At 37.0% G+C, this 26,236-nt stretch overlaps 1 protein-coding gene across 2 annotated transcripts in view; it reads left to right on the top strand.

The window, feature by feature from the left end:
- Positions 1-26,236, top strand: part of SNX25 (sorting nexin 25) — a 115,382-nt gene that overhangs the window by 11,917 nt on the left and 77,229 nt on the right. For both annotated transcript variants that reach the window (XM_081046063.1, XM_081046062.1), the window contains exons 2-3: positions 18,494-18,578; positions 25,833-26,049. In XM_081046063.1, coding sequence (XP_080902189.1) covers positions 18,557-18,578; positions 25,833-26,049 — 239 coding nt within the window. In that variant the 5' untranslated portion in view covers positions 18,494-18,556. The remainder of the gene's footprint in view (positions 1-18,493; positions 18,579-25,832; positions 26,050-26,236) is intronic.

Below are 26,236 nucleotides of genomic sequence, written 5' to 3' on the forward strand. Positions count from 1 at the left end.
GATTTTTTAACATAGGTTATACAATTACATGGTTCAAAAGAAATCAAAGCGTATAAAAGGGTATACAGTGAAAAAAGTCTTTCTTCTTTACAGCCACTATTAATAATTGTTTATTCTTCCAGATATATATTGTTCATTCACAAACAAATGCAAATATGTACTCAAAAGGTTTTTGATACCTATCATCTCTTGATATAAACAGTGATTGCACATAAAGGAAAATTATTTTCTGTATCGTTATTATGAAGAAACTATTTCTTAAAGTTAGTAAACATAAGCTGAAGTTATATATGCATAGTGATAACTTCAAAGAAGATACGTGATTAAACCTAGAATATAAAAAAGGCTAATCAAAACTAGCAAATGTATCCTAAGAAAGGCAGAAAGTGTGTGTTTGAATTTAGCAAAACAGGCTGAAGGTAGCAATTACGTACTTTCATAATTTGTACAAAAGTAAAACAAAGTAAACCAAGCAAACTGTTGTAGAGACGGAGCACACGTACCATGTGGGATTTGAGGTCCCAGTAAGTACGTATATGAATCCTAGGAGCTGGGATTGGAAAGGTAGTTTTGGCCAGGTTCTGGAAGTCCTCATGTGAGAGAGTGGAATTGGAGTTCAGTCTGTAGGTATGTCAGCTATTGACATTTTCTGAGCACCAAAGCAATAGCATCAGTGTTGGGCTTTAGAAGTGTTAAATGGAAACGTGATTGGGATGGACTTGAGAAGAGAAATAGCCTGTAGTTGCTGTGATAAAAAGTGAGAGTTACTGAAGCTGTGTCAATGGCACAAGAGTGCGTTCCCCAGGAAAGTCCTGTTCCCTGTCTCCAATAAAATCTTTAAAAAAAACAAAAAGAGTGCGTAACATTTTTCTTTGATATTCATTATCATTAGTTTTCATTCCAGATAGGTTCAAGAATCTTGTCAAGAGTGCCCTAACATTCTCTTTAAACAAATTCAACCCCAAACCAAAGGGTCCCACTGTGTATTCACAAATGTGAAGATGGAAGTCTCCAAACTTGAACGTTCTACTTGGAGCCTAAATTCTGGTCATTCCCAGGAGGTTTACTTCTGACTCTCTTGAATCTTAAGCCGCTTTTGTTTTGAGTGCATGCTATGATGCTACCCTATGCATTAAATATTGCCTTTTTAAAAATGTCTTAGGTTTCATTTCTCAACCTTATGATTTTGTGGGGAGGAAGTGTCCTAGATTCTTTAAAATGTGTGAGTCCTTGTGGCAGAATGGTGCACACAATTGTGCTAAAAAGGTGAGTCAGCAAGTTTGGTGCTGAGCGCACAGCCTTTAGAAAATGAGTAGTGTCTCTGCAAGGTTGTCAGAATAAGAATGATGGCAAACAAACTTGCCAGTTTTATGTATTTATTTTTTTACAATTGCAGCTTTGCTTTTGAAAGAAAACATTTTACGAACTTGGAACTTATATTTTCACCTTTCACTGTTAGGTCACTTCTGAACTAGGGTTAATTGGTAGGTTGATGATGACGGGTAGGGGTGACGATTACTGGGGTAGATAGGCAGCTCTTCTCAGAGGCTCCCCTGATGCCCTGAGGCCCAGGGCCTGGGTCCAAATAACTCATTTCCACATCCTCTGTTAGTCCTGGGGTGTGTGCTTCTATAGTTTTCTCCAAACATAGTGGGGCTTTCCAGAAAGCCCAGTGGGTTTGGTTGTATTTTGGTAGGTTTCTCACCTCAGATGCTGCTTTGGGAGAATGTAGTTAGGAGTGTGAGATGTGCCTTCTCTGTCCTGGGGCTGGCTCGCGCTTAGTAATTACTCCACATATGGGCCAGTCCTGGTATACTCTTATTTTTCAGCCAGCCTGGGGTTTCCATGTGTGAATAGCCACGAGCTGGATGTAAAGAACAGTGAACATGGCAACTCCAAGTAAAATGCCTCTGAGGCCAAGGGAAAAAGCAATTAATTGTGCGTTTTAGGATATGACACATGAACTTGTTTAAGTCACTAGGATCTATTCAATTAAGTTTTCAGTTTTAGTATAAAATACACCTTTTGGAAAATTAGGTAAATTTTTACAAATACTCATTTGTAAATTCAAACCTGACTTTCTGTAGTGTTCTTCTACCTATACTCGTATATATGGGTGAATTTACATTAATAGTAGTGACTAAAATTTTATAGGTGTTTGCTCTTGTCTGCTCATGCAAGACTTCACCTGGCAGTGACCCTAACTCCACACCCCACCCCCCATTTCTACGAGTCCACGAGCAGTGTCTCATGTACAAGTATTTGTGAATAAACTCAGTTATATTCTTCCATTCCTGGTGCCTGCAAAGCACTTGAGAGATGCTTCTCTGTTGTAACTACTGCCAGTCTGTTAAAAAAGCTCATTTTTTGTTAGGCTACTATTGTCTCAATCCCCTGAAGCTGGATATCTAGGAATGCTTAGTCCTTTAGGGTTTTTTTTTCTGAGCCAAAGCCATAGTATGTGCTTGATAGAAACTGAGAGTGTAGCCTTGTTTCCCTTATTTAGGCATGGTTTAATTTTTTTTTTAACCTTGTTATAGAAGTTGAGCTTATGCTCTGTTTACCTCTCCTGGGAAGATAGCCCCTTCCCTTTTGTTTGCGGTTCCTCTGTCTACCTGCCTTGGAGCTCACCTGGGGTCAAGCGAGAGCTTTCTCTCCTAGCTCCAAAGCTTTCTCTAGTATCTAACCTTGAGCTCTTACATACAAGCCACCTCCCAAAAGGTCTCTTCCTCCTATGTAAGTCCGCTCCTACAGGTAACACCTGAGGGCTGTATGCAGGCTCTGCCCACTTGTTAGACGTGAAATTAACATCTTAAATGTTCCAGAAATTTTAGTGTTTTTTTCCTGATGCAGTTAATTTCTTTTTCCTTTTTTCACAATTTTTTTCCTGTTTCACTAAACCTTTCTGAGGTTCTGAACTTTAGATAAGCTCAGGAAATTGCTTTGTTTTCCAGATTTGAATTTAGGTCATTATTGGGGTGATATATATATCACCCCTATATATATATATATATATATATGTATATATGTGTGTATATATATATATGTGTGTGTATATATATATATATATATATGTATATATATTGTGTCATTCTTCAGCAGTCTCATGCTTGAGCCCCCTACATTAGCCATCTTCTTACTGAGGATTAGAGATTTATTCCTCAGGCTCGGATCTCTTCTTTTTGGCCCTTAGACTCATTTATTCAACTGCTTAACTTGACATTTCCACTTGGCACTCACAGTGGTGCCTGAAACTCAACGAGTCCACTGTCCCCATTCCTCATGACCAGCACCCCCATCCGTCTTCCGTTGTCCTTACGTCAGTGACTGGCAGTTCCGAAGATAAGTCCCATAGCCAGAAGCCTACGAGCTCTTGACATCTCCTTCTTCTCACTCCCCCTATGCAGGCCATCAAGGCCTGTCCTCTTACCTGTGAGTGTCCTGCATCCATCTACTTCTTTCCCACCCAGATGACTGCAGTAGCCTCTCAGCTGGTCTCTCTGCCTCCTTAGTGGCTCCTCCTTCAATTCATTCATTTAAAAATGCAAATCCAATCATATCCCTCTTCAGCAGCATGTTTAATTAAAACCCATCGGTAGCTTCCTGTTCTTCCTAGTTCTTTAGCCTCATCTCCTGTCATAACTACCTTCACTCCTCGCTTTCTGTCCTTAGTTCTCAAAGTGCCAAGCTCCCAGTCAGTGCGGCTTTCCCATTGCTTCTCTGGCTCGAGGAGCCTGCTGCTCCCTTTCCTAGTTAATTTCTCTTCCTCAGACTTCATTCATCACTTTTGCAGAGAAGCTTTCCCTGTCTGTCAGCTGTGTATATTCTCATAGCACCATATACCTTTCCTTCACTGCACTGAACACAACTGTAATTTTATACTCACTTGGCTGATTCCTTGTCTTTCTTTTTCTTTAACCCTTGAACTCTGAAGGTAGAAACTCCCCTTTGTATCTTTACCACTTAGCATGATTTAGTAGGTAAGTAATAAATCTTGAATGAGTAACTGGAAATCAGTAGAGCATAGATAGTAAGAGAATGGCTTTGGAGTCAGCCAGATGGCTGTCAGAATTCGAATCTTGACTCTGCCCTAATAGCTCTGTAACTGTGGGCATCTTGTTTAAGATGTCTAAGCCTCAGTCTTCTTATCTGAAAAAATAGAGATAGTAAATTCTTTCAGGGGTTGTTCATAGTATTTGAAAATACAAATACTTAGTATTTATAAAGTGCTTTGAAAATAGAAAATAGAAATGATATACGTTACATTTTTACTTTTTAAAAAACGTTTTATTATAAAATTTAAAAATGCAGATTCAGAAAAAAATAAAAAATAAATGTATAGTTGGGTGAATGATTATAAAGAAAATACCTTTGTTATTTTTCAAAACCCCAGGAGCCCTTCTCTATCTCCACCCCAATGTTGGCTCCTCCCATTCTAAGTAACCCCATCTTTACTTTTATAGTCATCACTTCCTTGCTTGTCATTGTAGTTTTACCACTCAAATGTACATCCGTGGACATAATAGTTTATTCTTGCCCATTAAAAAACATGTGTCCCTTCTGTCCTTTTCCTTTCAATTTACCTGTTGAAGAAGCTGGAGCATTTGTCCTGTAAGTCTGGGTTTTGCTGATTGCATGTGAATGACTCCGTTCTGCTTGTTCCTCTTTCCTTTTACCACTCCTGCAAATGGGCAGCTGCATCCAGAGGCTTGATTGAAATTGTGTTTGATCCTTTTGGCAGGACTATAGGGGTGGTCAGTAACCTTTCATTGCGAGGCACATGCTATCTGATTGTCTTTCTTTTTGCTACATCAGGAGCTGTTGATGCTCAATACCTAGATCCATTATTTGTTGGGAGTGGCAAAATGGTGATGTTTTAATTGTCATTTATTTTTCATTTATTGGTTTGAATACTTTTTAAAAAGAGACCCTTTTCTCATCTACTATGTGGTTACACAGTGGTACAGTTCATGTAGAAAAGCAGAATAAATGTTAGATTCTTTCCCATTATCAGTTTCCATGATAATGAGTTGGTTTCCCGTCATCCTGTGAAAGGGATCAATTAGTTGTGTGTTTTAAAAATGCATTGTGAACTCCTGGATGAGTTTCAATTAGTTGTAATTACTACCTTTTGAAATTTATATAATTCCATCTTTGGCCAGTGGGAGTCTTTTGCAAGTTGGCTCCTGAGTCCTTTTGATGTGACCCTACTAGTCTTTGAGAGTTTTCCTGTAACAAGATATTTCAGGTTCATTTTGAGCCTTTTCTCCTTATACCTGGAATTAACCATTTCTCGAAAAAGATCCCTGACTTCTTTTCACGGAAAATGGTGTTTCAAGACCTTACTCTGCCTCAGCGCTGAGCAGCACAGCCACACCCAGACCCAACTGTTGAGATTGCACCTGTGCCATTTGTTTGTAAGGTGAGCGGCCGTCCTGCTTTGCTCAGAAATAGCTTGGTTTAGCACTGAAAGTCCCATGCCCTGGGGTGGGGGTGACCGGGTTGGAGGGGGACTCATTCTAGGTGTTATCGAGGCTCACCGCTGTTTGGTCATTGTTTATAGGCCTTCCCTATAGAGAGATCTGGGAAAAATATATATGATATCTGCCTTTTGCAGATAATAATCTCCCAGTTGTTAGATTTATATACTTTCTATGTCTTCTTAAAGGCAAGTAACACTTATTTTAAACAGTGCTTTGCCATTTGCTTATCGTAGCCTCTCTAGGCATTGTTAATGGGTTCAGGGTCATGGCTCTATGGCCTCAGTTTGACTCATTTTACTCTAATCCATGGTTGTTAATACAGTGGATAAATCCGTGTACTACAGGAGTTCATACTATGAATGTCACAAAGTGAATGCCTTAGTAGATGTTATAGCTAAACTTAGTATTCATTACACTTACTGGATGTATTATCTAATTTAATTTTTTTATCTATCATGTGAGATAGGGACTGTTAATCTCATTTTATAGATGGAAAAACTGAGGTTTCCAAAGGCTAAATGATGTGTACAGGCTACATAGCAAGGGCAAGAACTAAGAATTTAACGTAGGTCTCTCTTACTCTGGAGCCTTTACACTTAGCCATTTATTACCCCTTTAATTACTAAAGATTAGTCTGGCCTGATACAGGTTTTAAAAAAACTTGAGACTCTTTGGGATAGTTCTAGGAGCTGTTTAGGAATTTGTCACTTTAGAGGTCTCAGAATAAATTAGGATTTTGTCACAACTGCTCCTTCTGTACATATGACAATCATTACTAATCAAGTGTTTTATTTTCCTGCTGAATGTGGATGAGGCACTCAGAATCCCTTCCAGTATAGCATTCCAAGCAGCCACTAAAAATTTACTAGAGTTGGCGCATAATGTGAATGCCATCTGCCATTCTGAGTGACTGGCAGGGATCCCTTTGGACTCCCATAGCACTTTTTCTGTGCCTGTATTACCGTCATTGCTTTACTGTGTCACAGTAGTCAGTCATGTACTCTTTTCAGCTGCTCTGGTAAAAATCAAGTGTTCTAAACTATAATCTACAAATTCTTAATTCTGGGAAATGTTTTTAGGTACATTGCAAAAACAGAACAGGAAGGATGAGAGACTGGTTTGGTGGTCACATAAATTTGAAAAACTAAGTTCTTGAAGCTTTACAATGTGCATTACTATATTAACACTCTGAGAAATCCTACAGTAAAGGAACCTGTTTAACTGTTTTTTAATCCATTGTTTTCTAAACATGACTGATCCTTGTATCCCCCTCCTTTTTTTAAAAACAATTAGGAGATTTATTATATTAAATAATACATAACTCAGAGGTAGGACAAGCCCAGGGGTAGGGTAAGTTCCATGAGGGGAGCATCAAGTCTTCAGCCCCAGTTCTCTGTATTTTCTTAGCCCCCCACCCTGCCGTGAGTGGTATTAATTCCCAGGCTATCAGCCACATGACCTGCAGCAATCTCAGGCACCATGGCTACACAGGATGATACCCAGAGGAGGTAAATCCCCTTTTGAAACAAGGAAATCGCTCTGGCAATGTTCCAGAGGTTTGGAATGAAGGCCTTGATCTTATTGGCCAGGCTTTACCCATTCTTAACCAATTGTTGGCAGGGGGCAGGATTTCTGTGATTGGCCTAGGAGCTGGTCATTTAGAGAGGAAGGAAGTAGTGGAGTCAAAACAATGAACATTTCACTTCACATCACAGGTCTTCATGCCTAGGGCTAATCTCTCTTTTTAGCTTGTTTTTCACACTTTCATTTACCTCTGTGTGGTGTATGCATGCACCCCTGTGCCCCTGGAAAGACCTTTGACGCATTTCTACACATTCAGTTCTCACTGTAAAAGGTCCAATTTAATTGCCCTTCCATCCAGTCAGTTTTACCATGTTCTTCATTTCTGCTCAATAAACATTTTTTTGAGGCTAAGTTAATTTCATGTTTCTGACTTGAGTAGATGAATAGACACAGGTCCCATTTGTGCAGGTTTGGCATGGTGGAAGATAATGAGGTAAGTTCTGGGCATGTAGATTTTGAGATACCTGTGGATATGTTCACCTTGCAGTTAGATACTCAGGTCTGCAAATTGAGGGAGAGATCAGGGTGAAACTAGTAGATTCGTTGGTGGTCCATGTACATGCAGTATGAAAACTATAGGATTGATGAGACTGCTGAGGATGGCCTGGAATGGTGGAAAAGCTGTGAACCTAGGGGCAGGCAGAGAGGAGCCCACCGAAGTGTGAGAGAAAACAGTCTGAAACCGTGAACAGGAGGGAAAAGCCCAGGGAAGTAGGGAATCGATGCTAGCGTGTCATGCATGGCAGAGAGGTCCCAAAGGAGGACCGGGAGATGTCCACTGGCTCTGACAAGTTGGAGGTCTTTGGAGACCTGTGCCAGTACTGTTTGGGGAAGTGAGGGTGGACTTGGGGCCAGAAATGATGCTGCCTTTGGTGATGGTGAGTGAGAGGTGAGGAAGCAGAGGCAGAGGCTGGGCTGTGCTCCAGAAGATGGGCTGGGACGGAAAGGAGGGAAGGCAGCATTTACAGGATAGTGTGGCTGTGTGTTCTGGGCATCTGGTGTTGGTGTTGAGAGAGATTTAAGCACATTTCTAGGTTAAAGGGAAACACTGAAAAGCAGAGAGGAAGGGCCTGAAAATTTCAGAGATAGAGGATGAGTGATAGTGCAGCGTCTGGGCAGACAGGATCCGAGTCCAGGAGGAAGGATTAGGCTAGAGATTAGTGGGAAAGATAGGAAAAGGGGAGCATACAGAGAGAACTTGGCAAGTGGTTGCCAGGGAATTAAGGTATTTCAAGCTGGATAGTCTCAACTTTCTTGGTAAGGAGGAGGCAAAACTAATTGCTAATGGTGAGGAGAATGACGTGCACAGAGGGTAATTTTAAGAGAGGTGGTAAAAGGTTTGGAACAAATTAATGGAAAGAATAGCAGCAAAAACATTTATTGAGTCTCCTATGCTAAGTGCTTTACGTTCCCAGTGCTTTACGTTCTCATTTAATCCTCATGGTGACTTCATGAGATAGTTACTATTATCATTTTATGGATTAGGAAACAGTTTTAAAGAGAAGTGACTTGCCAGAGGTGAAAGAGGTAGAATGAGGGATCCAGGCCTTTTCTGTTTCTGACGCTGGAGCCACCCTCTTAAATCCTGGTGTTCTCTTGCTACACAAAGGAGAGGAAGTGTAGCAAAGGTAAGTGGGCGGATTGTTTTCGAGTTAAGGGCACCATGTGGGTTGGAGGCCAGGAGAATGTGATGACATCCATTGGCATGGATATGCCATTTTTGTAGGAGGAACAGTCAGCTCCTGAGGTGCAGCCCTGGAGAAGACAGGCTGTGGGCAAGGTATGACAAGCTCAGGGTGCAGGAGCACTTGATGAGAGTTGCTCAGGTGTCAAGTAAGTCAGGAAGGAACTGAGGCCAGAAGGGAGCTGAGGGCTTAGAGAAAAGGGAGGACCAAAGGCATTGAATGTCTCCTAACTGTCATGCAAATGCCTGCGGTGTGGCCATGAGAATGGGGGACTGAAGTGGAGCGGAGGTGATAGTCGCTGGAGTTGAGGTCAGGGCACCTGATATTCCACGTTGTACATCTTCCTATTTCTGCCTTGACTGAAGGAATTGCCTCCAGAAGTTCTCCAGTACAATGCTGCCAGAGAAGGAAGATTGCATTAAGCATGGTGAAATCAGAGGCGGGGGGTGGGTAGAGTAGAGTTGCTGTTTCTGGACTGACTACTTTGCCCAACGCCAGGTCATTAAGGGCATTTGCTTGTAACTGTACTCAGGGGCAATTTTACCAATTAAATGCAATACAAGTCAGGTATCAGGAAATAGAATGGATGTTTTTCTTCTTTAGAGGAGTGTTTTAGCCAAGTTAAACTTCCAAGAATGGCTTTATTCAGTGCCTGTATACTGTGTAGTTAGACCATTCCAGGAATACAAATAATTTTTGATTCAAGCACTATATTTAAAACTGCTTCTCATTAATATAACTGATTTTCCTTGCCTTTTAAAGTGAGTGATGATTTGGTAATATTGTGGAATAGAAATTCTATATGGAAAGAGTTTATACTACCTCCTTTCTTTATGAGAATACAAATGAAGCATTATAATTATTTCAGTTAACTAAGCAAAGTTGAAGTTAGGAGTGAATCTTTTGTGATTCTGCTCCCACTCTACGTAAAATGATTGCTATAGTCTTACATTAAAATACGTCTTCTGAATAATAAAACACTTATAAGTTTTTTTCCAGGGGTCATATTTTGTCATAACAACCACTTAACAGTGTCTCTCAAAGTGTGATGTAAGGGTCCATAAATACTCTAGGGAGTTTGTTAAAAATACTTATCCCAAAAACACATCTTAATGAATGAAGAATCTCGTGGGATAGGATCTAGAAACATGCCTTTGAACAAATACCCCAAGTGATTCTTGGAAATTGAGTAGTGTGTTTTCAAGCAATGGGTTGGGGCTTCCTACTGTCAATAAGACCACTTCTGTACTCACTATCTTTATATATCTACATGCTCAAGTATGCATTTCTCCATCTTCTCTGCTCAGAGGTAGATGGCTGCTGCACAGCGGACTATCTTTATGTAATACCATGTTTCTTGTAAGAGGAGGTTTTATTCTTTGAATTTCAACACATTTATTTTAGGTAGAAATGGAAGAAATAATTTTCTAATCTAGATCTAGTCTGGAGCAGATAACTTTTACTCACCAGTTAGACGGGATGTAAAAGTCAGCCTCTTTGAGTTGATTCAGTTGAATTGTACTTTCAATTTTATGCAGCTAGTATTTTTATGGCAATAATTCATCTCATATATCTCAATATTTTGTACATGTATATTATTTGGGCCATTCTGCCTGGAGCTCATCTTTTTGCTTCAAGGGAACTATGGAAGTAGAGATCCCATTTAATCAAATTACCAGTGTAATATTTTTTCTAACAAGGTACTAAATATTTTATCACCAGTTTTTATTTAAAAGTCAGTCAACAAATTAATTAGGAATGGTATTATGGTATTCCAGGAGAGTAATGGAGTAAAAAAACAAAAAAACAAAAAAACAAAACAAACCCCAAAGCCTGTGTTTGGTTTCACTACTCAAGATCTCTGAAAAAAGCCATTCTATGTGACTCATCTAGTTGTTGAATTACATGAAAGCTTTGAAGCAGAGGCAATGACTCCTGCTCCTTCATCTTTTATATTCAGTGGTTTCACTGAGAACTCTTATGAAGTGAGAATAATTTTTGTCGTGTACTTCAATGTGTGTGAACTTCAAAATACTTATGAAATGATCTCATGAATTGATTATATATTTGAGTAACTTTTCTTCCATGACCTGGACTAGAGAGCAAAATGTAGGGAAGATACCAGAATAGGAAGAATAATACAATTCCTAAAGGTGGCCTCCCACAGTGCTATGGCTCATTAGTTACTCATTTATGAGCTTCCATCAAGAATAGATTAAGCCTGGTGAGCACAGAGAAATGTAATTTATTCACCTTTGTCTCTAGTACCCAACTAAGTGGCAGACACACAGAGTTCTCAGTCAATGTTAGATTGAATGAATTGATGGAAATATGATTCGTCTCATGGATTTCACTTATGAACTCAAAATTACAATGGAAGCCAGTGATCAAACGGTTACAAAATTTTTATTACACGAACCTTTTCAGGAATGCGGAAAGCTAATGTCAGGTTTCAGTTGTCCTTCCTCAGCCAGTTTGCTTTCTTCATTCTTCTCTTCCAGCCCTCGTAGCTGTTCTAAACTTGCCGGTTTAGCCACCGACTGTCTGTGTACTGTCAAGCGCATGTTATCATTTCAGTTTCCAAATGTGTGTCTGATCTTATATGTACTTAAATTTCTCTTGTCAGCCAGTGGAGTGTGTTTTCTAAGGCTCTTCAGATTTGAGTCCTTGGCATTAGAAATGAAACACATTTTTCTTCCCATTAGTCTAATTCTTCCAACTGGATGGAAAAACAATCCTAAGTATACCTCAAAAGCCTACCTCTGTTGATCAGTTAATAGAGATTTTGCCTTTGCGTTAATATTCATTTTTCTCTTGGAAAGCAGATTAGTAACCAAGAAACATTGCTAAAGGAGTCTGCTTGTGACGGTAAAATCTGAGAGCATGAAAGGTCATAATGCTAATCATATGTAATATAACTATAATCAATCTTTGGGAAGGAAATTAGCATGGTAAAAAATCTAAACTATGACCTTTGGAACCATAATAACCTATATTTGTAAACTACTTTATAATTTTGAAAGTATTTTGACATGCGTTATCCTTCTTTAAATGCATAACCTTTTTAATATTAATAGGGTAGATATTATTTAAATTGAATTGAATCTCAGAGAAGTGAACGTGTTCGTTGTAACTTAGCAAGAAAATGGCAAAGAAATCAACTTAGAGCCTATTTTCACCTGGGTCTGAATTGAGTGCTCGTGCCACTAAAATGTGGTATCATATACTTTTGCCATAGTAATAATAGGGGGATTGTGCCCCAACAAAAGGCAATTTAAATATCATATTTGTTCAGAGAAAAGATGATCTCATACCCCTTCATAGGATCTCGTCTTGGGATCCGTCCTGACTGATGATCATATTTAACTATAGAAATATAAACAGAACCTTGATTCCTACGTTTGATGCACGTAGGCAGGGTTGGCCTGTAGCCTGAATACAATTCTTTGATAAATGGTGCAATAAGCTACAGGAACTACTGATAATCCAATCTATCTTGTGCCAAGTCATTTTAGTAAAATCATAATAGGGATTTATACTTCTGGAGGCCAATTTGGCTTGACTTTACTGCCTAAGTGTCCCTTGGGGTAGAGAAGGCCTTGACCTGCCCCTGCCTCTTGTGTTTATTACTCATTTCCTTATCTGGAAATACCGAGCAGTGTTGAGCTCTCAAGGTTCATAGTTTAGGGTTGGTTGGAGAGGCTGGAAAGTGATTTTTCCAGTTCACCTTGCATAGTTTGTGCTTCAGAGCTTCCTTTATGCCTTCCACCCCCATGTTGTTCCTTTCGTTTCTTAGCCGATAGAAGACTCCTTGAAGCACAACGAAATTCTTGAGATATATAGTCCTTTGAGTGAAGTCAAAGTCCCCATCGAACCATAAATGTCATAAATACTTACGGTATTTTTAAAAACCAGTTTTGGTGATACTACTTTCGTAGAAATGAAAATATTTTTCATTTAAAATAGAGAAAAATGTCAGGGACAACACGTATAGCAATAAGAGAATAGTTAAATTATGGTCTAGGTCATTTAAAACAATATATTCCAAATATTTTATTACATTTATGATGCTCATGATGTAATATTGAGTGTAAAAAGCCAGATGCAGAACTGGATGAATACTATGGTTTTAATTTCTTTAAAAAATATAAAAAGTACCAATTATAGTTTAAAAGTACCAACTTTATAAAAAGTACCAATAATAATTTATAATTATTAATGTGTTGCCAGGCATTGTTGTAAGTGCTTCATGTGTATTAACTCAATGCTCATCAATCCTAAGAAGTACTGTTGTTACCTTTATTTTACCGATGAGGAAATTGAGGTACAGAAAGGTTGTCCAAAGTTACATAGTTTAAGTGTTAGAGTCATTGAGTGGGAGGAAATACACCAAAATATCAGTAATGATTATCTCTGATGATGGTATTATAAGTTCAATTTTTTTCCCTCACTAGATTACCAGTTTATTATAAAAGGCTGTAACTCAGGAAGAGCCAACTGGAAGAGATGTATAGGCCAAGGTATCGGGAAAGGGCACCGAGTTTCCATGCCCTCTGAGCAGATCACTCTCCTCCATGTGTTCACCCACCTGGAAATGTTCTGCACCCCATCCTTCTGGGTTTTAAAGAAGGTTTCGTTAAAAGTCATGATTGAAACATTGGCCATTGGAGATTTCAATTTAATTCTTTATAATAGAGAATGTGTCTGTGCTCTTTATGTAATTGGAAGTAGCATTTTAAAAATAAATTAAAGAATGTTTGGAATCTAGAAAAAAACAATATGAGAACATTTGTTTGTAGGTCTGAATTTTAAATAGTAGCTTCTCTTTCTTATGTCTAAACTAGAAATTATATTTGATCAAGTGGGAGAAAAATATGACACAAATACCACAATTCTATCAGTACAATCTCCCTAAATGATAACCACTCAGTATATGTGTTTGACAATATTCTTTTGTCAATAAGGAAGTCTTTTTCAGTTCATTATTAAACATTATAAAACATGATCTAGGACTCTAGTTCCTGATTAAATCAGGTTATGTTTGAATACTTAAGTAATAAAAGTATAAAGTCTTTCAGTTTTATATCCCACATATGAGTGAAGTCATATGGTTCTCAACTTTTTCTGTCTGACTTATTTCACTTAGCATAATCATCTCAGGATCCATCCATGTTGTCGCAAATGGCAGTATTTCATCTTTTCTTATGGCAGAGTAGTATTCCGTTGTGTATATATTTTCACCCCAATAAATTTTAATTAAAAAAAACATAAAGGCACATACACAGTAGGACATCTCCATATATATATACATATATATATACTTGCCTCTCTGTAAAGTAGGGCCTCAAAAGCAAAAATATTTCAAGAACAATATGTTCTGTTATGTTGTATTACTCCAGTTGCTTAACTTTTCAACCCTTCCTTCTTACTTTCATTTCCGCCATTCCGTTCCCTTCAGAAAACCAGCCAGCCAACCAACCAACCAACCAACCAACCAACCAACCCATTCGCCTTAACTTGTTGAAAGTTGGTAACATTTTGTGTTTTATTAGTGATACTAGCTATTCTTGGCTACTATATGCTGGGAATTCTGCTAAGTGCTTTGTGTGAGCCAGCAATTCTGGACTAGATACCCCTGGTTTGAATGTGGCTCATGATTTGGCCCACACAGTATAAGCCCACAATTTGGAGTAAAATTTAATTATTTGTGGATAGCATCTAAAATTCTTCCCTTTTTTATTGAAAGGAATTGGAACACGTAGCAGTAGCAGTAGCACCCCTCCTAAACTCATTTATGTTCCTTCCTAGGCTCCTGTTGTCTTTTTTCTTTTTTGGACCCCTGATATTAGTTATTTAGTCCTCTGAAGTGTTGTAAACCCACCGAAGCTAGAGAGGGAAGTGGCTGGGTCAAGGATCTACCATTAGTAAAACGTCCTATTGGACTTGGGAGTCGGTGTTGTTCCCACTCTGCCTTGCTGTCCTCACAGCTCTGTAACATGGCTACTCAGCTTTCATGTTGGGCGTGACTTACTGCTTATGTCACAATCTTAGTCAAATGAGATGGCATTTCATGATTCTTAGTCCCTTTTTATATTCCTGAAGAAGAATATTTGTGATTCCTTTAGTTCTTTGGTTTTAAAGAAATTACTTTTTGAGCTTGAAACAGAACGTGATTGGTTGGAAAGGAGCCATGATTTTGAGAATAACATAGTTTAAGAACAAGAGTATTAGTCATGGGAACCCGGTAGATGGTTAGCGACTGAGAGTGTTTGGAAGGACTTGGCCATGTAACAGCTCCACGTGATTCAGGGTGATGATTGGGCGTTTGTGTTAGTGTTTGTTTTCCTAAGATAAATCACTATTTCAGTAGCTTCACAGGAAATTATTTTATACCCATCTTCCTTCAGCTCGGTACAACTGTTTTTCTTTTTAAACTATACCAAAATACATTGAAAAAATTTTAAGTGTATAAGTATATAATGAAGGAGAGAGGCACTGTTTATTTGAGTAGCCCAGGTAATGAGCATGAAAGGAATGACAAGTCTGGGCTGGCTATCCTAGCCCCATCTGTGCTTCCACAGGAAGCAACACGGTGAGCAATGTCATATTTATAAACAGTGGACAATGAGGTATATGTCTTGGCCGGATTCCAGACAGTTTCTGGTGGTTTAGTTGCTAATGGTGTCAGAGTACCCAGGTCTCTGCATGGATTCTCTCAGGGTGTCCCTCGGGAGAGGGCGTCTTTTGCTCTGACAGACAATTTGAGTGTGTTACAGCTATAGACTAAAAGCCGATACTCAGGAATAAACAGAACGCCGAGATGTACTCAGGAAAGGGTTTATTGATATGGCGTCTACTCTGTGACACTGAGGGTCTAGTAGTTACAGACATGGATTAGAGAAAAGCTTGCAGGTTTTGCCTGGTTTTAGAAAACATTTCTAAAATGAACAATAATATGTTGAGACCTCTCATTTTTCTCTCTTCAGAGAACTCACTAAATGATTAAAAATGTTCTCGACAAGTTGGTTTTAAGCTGGGTTTAAATCTTAACATGAAGACAGGTTTCATTTATTTTAATTGAATTAAAAAATAAGGCGTATTTTTTTACATGTCAAGGAGTAGTGGTTCACCAAAAGCTTTTATGAGTGAATAATGTGGTATGAATACTATAAACTTAAAACAAGAGCTCGCTGGTTAGGTTCCATTTGAAGTCCTAATTTCTGGATTAGGATGTTGAAGATTTCTGTCACTTATCCTTTGTGACTGTAGGAAACGCACACACACTTTTCTTTCATCTTTCCTAAAACCAGCATTTTAGGAAGGTTATTATGTTCATGCGGAGAGGGGAACTTAGCATTTGCCTTAAAAAGTCTTCTGGAGAAGTCTCTGCCATGTGAAGTTTCTTTTTTTAAACCTGCAAATAAAAGGAGAATGAAGATAATTTTTGCTCACTGTCCTCTGTGCCACAGACTTATTCACATTTTACATTTGCTTTAGCTAGCTAGGTTGCTCCTTTTCCCCTTTCCTTCCTCCCTGTCTCTCTTTTTCTTCCTTCCTTTCTTTTCTTTACTTTCTCTCCTCCCTTCCTTTTTTTTTTTTCTTTCCCACCTTGGGATAATGATTGGTAAACTACATCTTTGTGATCGGAAAGAAATAAAGTATGTAGTGACTAACTTAAACTCATGTAATAATTTAGACAATGAGATTCTGGCTCCATAAATATTAAATCATTGAAAAAGTAATTTCCTTGCTTATTTACCCAGTTGTTTTTGGCCCATGATGTTTTCTCTTATCTTCCTGTTCTCCTTACTTACAAGATTGCATTAGGTTGTGGGACAGGATAAGGGATGAATAACCTTTTTTTCTTTTTAATAAGGGCCAGTGACCCCTTGGGGTGGTTGGATGAGGAAATCCAAAACCAGACTGGAAAATAAGATTGAAAAAATAATAGGAGTTTTATTTAAAGAGCCAAAATGGAAAACGTTATTCTCATCAACTTTTAAATTAAAGAAAGTAAAGGCCTTATATGTACTACATCTAAATATGAAACAGAGAGATAAAAGAAATATGCATACGGATGGCAAGTAGTAGTAGAGTCGTGAGTAGAGACAAAAACACGGTAAAAAGTAAGAATAAAATAATTAAGTTTGGACAGAAATTGTAAAGATAGACACATAAGCACAGAACGTCCTTAAATATGCATGTGCGGCCTGTCACTCACATTCAAACCTGCTTTTCTACCATCTCTTAAAGACAATTTCCATTTTCAGAACCCAAATTTTGGAACTTCTCAAATAAATGTTTGGCTTTGGTTTTATCATTTGATTAGTGTTGCACATTAAAACTACCATACCTATATTTGGGAGACTATATCAGACATTTATTTGCCAAAAGCTTGAGGAGTTGTGATTAAAATTATCAGTGTAGCACTCTAAAAGTATTAATTCAATTTAAAAAATTTCCAAAAAACTCCTATAAATTGTTTAAATATCTGCCTGATGTTCTAAACAGCATTAGAATTTTAAAATTCCTCTCATTTCCTCAATTTTTTTTTTCACAAACAAATTTAAAAATTGTAATAAAATGTACTGACCATTTAATTTTATAGCAGACTACACAGAGACTAGAAAATAGTTTTAAATGGCAGAGAATGTATTTCTTTTATGCATTAGTTTTTTCTATAGGATTATAATTATAAGGTTTTTAAAATTATTATTCCTTGGGAAAGTGTTGAATGTTATATGTTAATTTGTAGCATAAAGGAATTTTTATATGAGTACACCATGTACATCTTAAGGCCTTTAAAAGTATTTCAGCTAAGGAATCTTGGTGGTTCTTTTTGTGTTTTTTTGTTTTTTAATAAGTGATCACGAAAACGGATGACAACTATTGGCACTTGACCCGACGGATAGCGTGAAACCAAGCCAGGGAATAGAAATTCTCTACTCCTGCTTAGGTGACCCAGGATCAAGGGGTTGATTGCAGCTGCGTTGAGGTGCCCTGCCTGAGAAGAAAGTGATTTCCTCAGGCTGGTTTGTTGGAAGAGGGTGATAGTAATATTAGGCATTTAGAGCGCCTTAGTGATGCGGTAATGCTAGTCAAGCGCTTGTAATATATGCCATGCAAAAAAATACTCTACATTTTGTTGACATTACTTAGTTACCTTTTATCTTCCAAAACCATAAAGTAGGCTCAATTATATTTTACATGCTTTTGATCATTTCAGTATGTGATCAATTAAAATTTTTTCCTCTTTAATGTAGTCTTACTAGCCAGATAGTAGGATTTTAATTCTGTACATTGTCTCTCCCTATTTTATTTTTGCCAAGCAGTATCTTTTTAGAATTAAAAATTTAAAAACGTGCTACTACATAGAAAATGGAGTAAGAAGTTAAAATCCCATGCCCTGGCTTAGAGAAAACCACTTTTAATAGGTTAGTGTATGTGCTTCCAAACATTTTGCATCTGTTTTTGTGCTTTTCTACCTTTCTGTTGATTTGTTTATTCCTACACTTGCACCATACTGTTTTGATATATGAAAGGGAAAAAAAAATCCTTTTTTTCCCCCAAAATTTTCTTAACTAACCGTAAGCATTTATGTAGTTTTTCGAAAGAACTTTATAATCTGATAATATTGTATTGCTTGTTTAGATGGTATTTCATACCTTTGGTTTTATTTTTATATGTGATTTATTCATTCAGTAATATGTATCTTTTCTTTGTTTTTTTTTTACATTTCAGAGTCCTGTGTATGGAAACTCACATGAGTCAGTTCAGTCTAGAAGGGTAGTAATTTCTCATAATATGGATAAAGCTCTGAAAGAAGGTAAGGATTTAATAAGAGTATACAATTGTCATGTAAAGCAATTCATTATGTTCTAAAAGTAAAATAATCTGTACCAAATTTATCCTTCTTGTCTGTGTATAGCACTAGGATTTTTTCTTCATGAATTTTTATTTGATGACAAGATAAATACATTTATGTTTTAATAGAATGAATGGGATTTAAACATTTTATTAGGTAGGAATTTCCAGATCACATGAAGCTAGTGAGCCGTGTAGAGCTAGTTCCAAGGATCTGTTTTCTGTTCCCTAAAATACTTTTCAAGAAATATTTTCTTCTTTTAGAGAAGGTGTGTTGGGAATAAATGCACTCAGGCTCACTGATAGACAATCCAGTGACCAAATTAAGGGATAGTGGTCAACGTTACAAAAGAATGAAGGATATACAGGTGAAATTTGTATTGAGGAAGGTTGGATGGGGGATTGTGGAGGGTACAGTATTGTTACCTATATACAAATGGGAATAAGTAAGTGTAATACAAATGTTAAAGTTTAAAAGATGATACATTTTGATAAAATTAAAGTTTAAAAAGTGATTTTTAAAACCAAAGTTCTAAAAACACTGACAATTTCAGTTATATGTGCAGAAAAAAGGTCTGAGTTTTTCAGATGAATTCATGATGTTAGATATGAAGGTAAGAAAGAACTAAATAAGTGAGACCAAAGCAAATATGTTTTTCTTATCACATATTAAAATTTGAAGATGAATACTATTGCAGAGACAGTTAGAAATCATGTATTTTTGTTACTGGAGACAAAGCGTTCTCGTATCATCACAGGAAGGCATTCTAGGATGTATACATAAATAAAGAAAGCCAAGCTAACCAAAGCAGAGGATTTATTAAAGTAAAGAAAAAGAATACACTCCCAAAATGTGGGAGTGGACAGGCACAGGAAAAAGGACAACTGCCCCAAAGAACAAAGAAATTTAGGATTATATTTGAATGAGGGTGCGAAATACTCAGCAGTGGCATTATAGACATTTCCAGGATGGGTCTCTGCTGACCACTCATTCTCTTCGGGAGGAGGGATATTTTTGTTTGCTTGTTTTTACTTGGCCCTTGTCGGACTGTCATGGCTGTCATGGAGACAGTGGGGTGGAGATTTTTTTTCCTGCCTGCAGTGGTAATAATGTTATAATCCAACCCCAGTTAGCTGTAGGTGCACCTTTTCTTAAGAATGATCTCATCTCCTCTTTTTTTTGGTCCCCCTGCCCTCCCCCCACACTTTCTCCTTCCCTTTCTCCTCCCTCTCTCCTTGCGGCCCAGTTCTTTCTGCCTATGGTTACAGTATCATAGAATTCTAGAACTTTGGGGACTAGAATTAAACTTCAAAAACATTTCTGTTATATTAATAAAGTACGATGTCTTTGATAAAACTTATTGAATTTAAAATTTGACTTTTATTATGGTTTTAAAGTCATGGTTTTAAGAAGTAATCCTTACACCTGAAACTAATAATAAAAAAAGTAGTTCTTAATTGGTTTTATTGAGGTAAGGTGGACATACTTTGAAACGCACAAATCTTAAGTGTACAATTCAGTAATTATCAGAAATGAGTATAAACATGTAACTGCTATCTTTATCAAAACAAAGAACATTTCTTGCAGAAAATTTACCTCATGTAGTTAAGTACATCCAGCAAATTTTTTATTTCAAATATTGTAGTTTTCATGTCTAGAATTTCTGTGGTCCTTTTTTTGCAGTTCTTGTTTCTCTGCTGAGATTTCTCATCTGTCATTTATGATCATCTTTATCTTTAATTCCTTGAACATATTTATAATAGCTACTTTAAAGTACCAGTATTCTAACATCTGGGCCATACTGGGGTTGGTTTCTATTGATTGCTTTTTCTCTTAACTATCTGTTAACTTTTTTGGGTCTCCTCAGATCTAGTTATTTTTGATTGTGTACAGAACAATGTGAATGACACTTTCTTAGGCATCCTAGATTCTGTTATCTTCCTGTGAAGAATATTAGTTTTTGCTCTATTATACAGTTTAGTTTTCAAGTGATCACCGTGAAGATATTTGGTTATACATTTTTTTAGGGTGAGTCTATTTGGATTTTGTCTTAAGTCTAAGGTAAATCCCTGAGTCCTGGGATTTTTATTTATTTAACTCATCTATTTCATGGTCCTTCCACAGTTTCAATGGAAAGCCCAGGGTCGTACCTCTAACTTGGCGGGACTCCAGCTCCAACCTGTCTTCCTGTGGTGGACAGCAGTTGAAGTCTGCTTAGCTCTCTTAGCCTCCCAGCTGTTTCAGCCTTCCACTGCTTTTGTAATCTTACCTTGATACATCTGTAGTTTAGAGTCAGCAACTGGTTTGAAAGTTTGTACCCAGGTTTTGTGACTTTATCCTTTTCGGTATTTCTTGTCTTTATTTCCAGCTGCTTTGGCAGTACTTAACTTTGTTTTTTGATATTTTTAAAACAAACAAACAGACAATAAAACAGTTGTTTAATCTGAGTTTGAACTGCCTTGTGCGTCTAGGACCATTGAAGACCTAAAGGGGGAAGTTGTATAAATGTGAATTGTACCTAGTGCTAGTCCCTTCTTTCATAGTAGTTATAGGCTACTATAAAAATGGTTATTGAGAGTAAAATTTATGCATTTAGTAGTAGTTATTAAAAAAACAACATGAGACAAAACCAAAATTGCATTCTAAAAATTTTGGACACTTAATTTAATGAGGAATTAGAATCTAGATGTGTGTTGAGAAAGTTAAGATATTTTATAAACGTTTAGAAAATCTGTAGTGACTCTAATTTGCATCTCTAGAATATTTTGATTTGTATTTCTAAACCTTGGCACCAGTATATTTAATTGAATTCTGAATGTTACCAGCTAGCTTGAGTAGGCTTGCATGTATAAAATTGAGGGTCTTTTGGTATGTGCTTGCAAATTATAAGTAACAGGTGCTTGTGAAGGCTATAGCAGTTCGTACCATTTTATCTTGATACGTGTATATCTGTTTTGTGTCTTTCAGCATGGATAATTTAGAAACAGGTCAATTCAAAGGGTTGAGTAAAATGCAAGGCGTGTGTGTGTCTGTGTGTCTCCATGTTCAGGTGTGGGTTTTTGTTGTTGTTACTAAAGTGTGCTTGTGTTGTAGCTCAGCATAAATTAGGATTTGTCTGAAATCTTTATGGGTTGAATTACAAAGAAGAAAGAAGTCATAGTCAATCATGCAGAGCAAAATAACATAGTTGGGCTTTCTGTGGAGCAATAAGAATCACTAGAGCTACAAATGCCGGAAGTTTAATGGCATACTCGAGGAAAATGATCAAAGCATGTTATTACTGTGTTTTGTTAGCCAATTGCAAATGTAAAAACTGTATTTTCGCAGTTCAGGTATAGTATGAATGAACTGTATGTCTGCCTGGGAAATCAGAACAGCTACCCTTCTGTATCAGATAGCCTTAAAAAGTTTCTCCTGAAGTTACATTTCCTGGAAAACTGACAGAGATAGAAAAAAAGATTTTAAAATACCTTTTTGACTTGCTATTAAATCTCATTAGCTCTGTAGCCTAATTTTCACTAGGCTACCCTGAATTATCTCACTAATGTGAACCAGAGAATTTAATTCAGTAATTATTGAGTACCTGCTGTTTGCTCAGTAGTGTCCTGAATGTTAAATTGAAAGTTCTTTTGTAAAAATTTTTTTTTAAAATGTGTTTTTAATTATAGTTGACTACATTGAAAGTTCATGAATTGACAATACAATTCTTCATAAGATTTTATCCTTTTCAAAGCATTGGGAATGTTGACCTCAGTGCTTTGTCTTGTAAGATACTACCTGAATGTCTTAGAAATACCATTATTTTTATTACTTTTTGTGGTGTTCTTCACAAATGCAATTGATGTTACATGTACATTTCAAAGTGAATACATTTCTGTTAGTTTTAACTGGCTCTTAATACTTTTCTGAATTTTATTGGTAAATGTGCCTGTAAATAAATTGTCCAGTTTATGCAAAAGGCTGTAACATAACTTTATCTAGCCTAACATGGTAGCCTTTTAACTGGTCTCCTCACTTCTAGTTTTTCTCTACTTTTTTTATTTTCAGTCCTCTTTTCAGATTAATCTAACTAAAACTGAAGTTCCAAACATTAATCCATTCTCCATAATCTTCAGTGATTCTCTTTAACTACTTACTTCTTTGAGAGCTGTCCTAGAAAATAGACATATTTGAGTGATAATAGCGCCTGAATTTTTGTTGGCTGTTTTTATGCCTTTAGAAGAAAAACTCATTGCTGTGAATATAAATGTTCTTTCATTTCTCATTGTGGATTGTTACATTATTTGTATTTATTTCTTTATAAATAAAGACCATAATATAGTTTTATGATCATGAATTTCTGTTTCCTCGAATTGACCCATAGGATATATTTTGAAATATTTTGTTCATGTGTGTACTTAAGTAAATGAGTGTATATAATTATGCAGTACATATTTAGAATTATGGCTTTGTTTTGTACTTTTTATATTTATTATATTTTTATGATTCTCAGCTTGAAGAGGGATGATGATGAGCTGTTGATAGAAGATATACCTGTGGGTAACACATATCTCTAATACTGAGTAGATTTACGCCAGTATTCATTTTTATTAATTCCTAACCGAAATGTATTATCAGAAGAGTGTTTTAGAGCTGTATTAATTACATGTGCATTGTGGTTCATGAATGTAATGGGACATTATGTAGTTGACTATGTCCTTCACATTAATCCTTTAGCATCCTGAAAAGGTCATACTTAAAGGTACTAAGTCTCTTATACTTGCTCTTAATTTCTTGCTATAACTTGAAATTAAATTTTAATAAAAGGAAAAATACTTCTGTTTTTCACACCTTTTAGATTGTAGATTTATATGCTACTAGTTAAAAATTCTATGGCATGTAAACTTTAAGTTCAAGAAAGAGCTAGAGAGAAAGAATTGCAAATGAACAAACTAGCAGTTTTGTTGGCAAGGTAGCTCTCATTAGGTTCTGGCAATTGGCACTGCAATGTTCAGAAGGAAGGGATAAAGGCCTTGCAGACAAGGGCCCTTGGAGGTCATGTAATCCAGCCCACCATCTCAGGGAGTAATTTTTTCTGTATCATCCTTGTCCATTGGATATCCAGTTTGTTTAAAAGTTTCTTATGATGGAATGTTCACCATCTAATGTGGCAGTCTTTTAATAGCTTTAATGTTTTTAATCCAGTTTCTCCTTAGGGTTAACATAAAAAATAACCTCCTTGTGACTTTCATTCATTGGTCCTATTTGTACCTTCTAAAGCAATTTTTTAAAGTACAGCCTTTTGCATATTTTTAAATACAAGTGTGTTTTAAATAAGCTGGCTATCCAATGGACAAGGGAGCTCATTTAGATTTCTAATATCTTTTACTTACGTGACTTGTTTTGTTCTACTTTTGTGCAGGACTGCAGGGTGCTGAATAGACAGAATATTTGACTGGAAGGATACTTGGCTTTGCCACTGGTTGGCTTTGAGCACGTTATTTCGTTTCTTGGAACCTCAATTTGTGGAGGGAATGAAACTCATCTGCTATGTAGAAACCCTGTTCTATTTGTTCGTTGCCAATAAATGAGGTTATAGGATTGGCCCATTCCTGTTTTTGCCATAATTTCTTACATCTGGGTCAGAAACCATTTCTGCTTTCCTCTTAATGGAATAGTTCAATTAGGGATGAGATGTGGCTACTTTTTGCAGAATCTAGAAAACATAACAACCATTTGTTCAAATTAATATCTGGTAGTGAATAAAAAATTGCCGAAAGGTCTAGGAGATGATTCATTTGTTGTTTTTGCTTTTGTTTTGCCTTTTCTTTCATGTTCAGTGGATATTGATTCCATCTTACATACGGGAAATACTCTATAAATATTTATTTAATGAATAGTGAAAGATTGAGGTGGGATCATTTTTCTTTTCAACGCTTGCCCCTGTGTCTTTGCTCTCAGCAAGTAATTGTTCTTCAGCTATGACTCAGTTATAGTAAGTATCGTCTCTGCGTGACTGAGGCCAATGGAATCACCTTGAGGATTTATGTAAACCTTTGTATATGTGTCTGAACAAAATTCTTGATGCTCTGTGTATGTTTTTGAGCTATCGGATTTAAGATGCTATTTTATAAATTGTTATAAAGCCGAGAAATTCTGGAAAGATGGAAAATTATTGGATGCACTTTCATGGTTGATATTCAGAGAAAAAAGCCATCACAGGATATTAAAACAAGAGTGATGCCTCATTTGACCTGTGGGCTTTTGCAGATATGTGGAATCTTCACGTAGATTGAATACTAATCCTGAACTGGAGATTCCATTTGCTACTCAGTTTTCTATGAAACAAGAACCTCCCTCCTCCACCCCACCCCCCAAACTCTCTCTCTCTCTCTCATTTTCTCTCTCTCTCACAGTTGGTGCGTAGTGGCTAAGCTGAATAAATGAGCACCAAATACTAGGCTAAAAAATTATTTGCGAATTATGGGTTAGGTGTTTGTATGCCAGGTATGAAGTAGGTCAGGATCCCAAGTCACATTCTGTTCCGCAGGATTCCTGGCGACAAATTACTGTGCAGACAAGCAAAGCAAAGCAGGAGCATAATTTTTTTTTTATCTGAAATGATGTATGGTCACATCAAAATTAAGCCAAATCAAATGGTGTTTAAAAAAGGAAAGAAAAAACTTGAGAAATAAGTAGTGATTAAAAAATAGCCCAGGTATCCTTGAGTGGGAACAGGGTTACGTGGCGAAATGTTTTTCTCCCTCAGGTCCCTTGGGGGAATCACCACTTAAGCCCAGAGACACTTTTATTTTTCTAAAGACCTAATTTCTTGCAAAGATCATATTGGTGTCACCCTTTTCTCTATAAGGACTTGAGCTGCCTAAGTGACATGGTAACCAATTTACAGGGTCCAGCTTCCAGTATCATAAAGCAGGGCAAAACAGGATGAATTTGGAACCGAGAGGCAATACACTGATAACTGGTATATGCACAGTGTGTTGCCACTGTGTAAGATGCTCTATTTTAGATAGTTTGGCACCAAGATAGAATATTCAAAAATTGGGCTGTCCAAGCAAATCCAGGGTATATGGTCACCACACCCCAAAACTTCTAGTTAGATGAGAATCTTTCGTTTTGAACGATGTTAGGGAAGATTATGTCTTCTCTTGTTTTGTTCTTGGTGTTTGCATCTTTCATCTAAGTTTTGCTCATTGCTTTGTTTATTCCCGGTAGTGTTTGACTACAGTTACAGAGATTACGTTCTGTCCTGGTATGGAAACCTCAGCAAAGATGAGGGACAGCTATACCACTTGCTCTTGGAAGACTTTTGGGAAATTGCCAGGCAGCTGCACCAAAGACTGAGCCATGTGGATGTGGTGAAAGTCGTCTGCAATGACGTCGTGAGAACTTTGCTCACTCACTTCTGCGACCTGAAAGCTGCAAATGCCAGGTAACTGTGTATGAACAATCCTCCCCCCTTTTTTTTTCATGGGAAAGTATTTTTCTTATTAAATGAGGGGTCAAAGTCAAGACACAACTCTAGGGTATTCTGCCTCTTGCTGACACTTGGCTTGAAAAGCAGACATATTGAGGGGGATAATTATAGTGTTATGCTAGTAGATTTTTACAAATAACTT

Source organism: Rhinolophus hipposideros (assembly GCF_964194185.1).
Source record: "Rhinolophus hipposideros genome assembly, chromosome: 4".
In the NCBI taxonomy this organism is placed as follows: Eukaryota; Metazoa; Chordata; class Mammalia; order Chiroptera; family Rhinolophidae; genus Rhinolophus; species Rhinolophus hipposideros.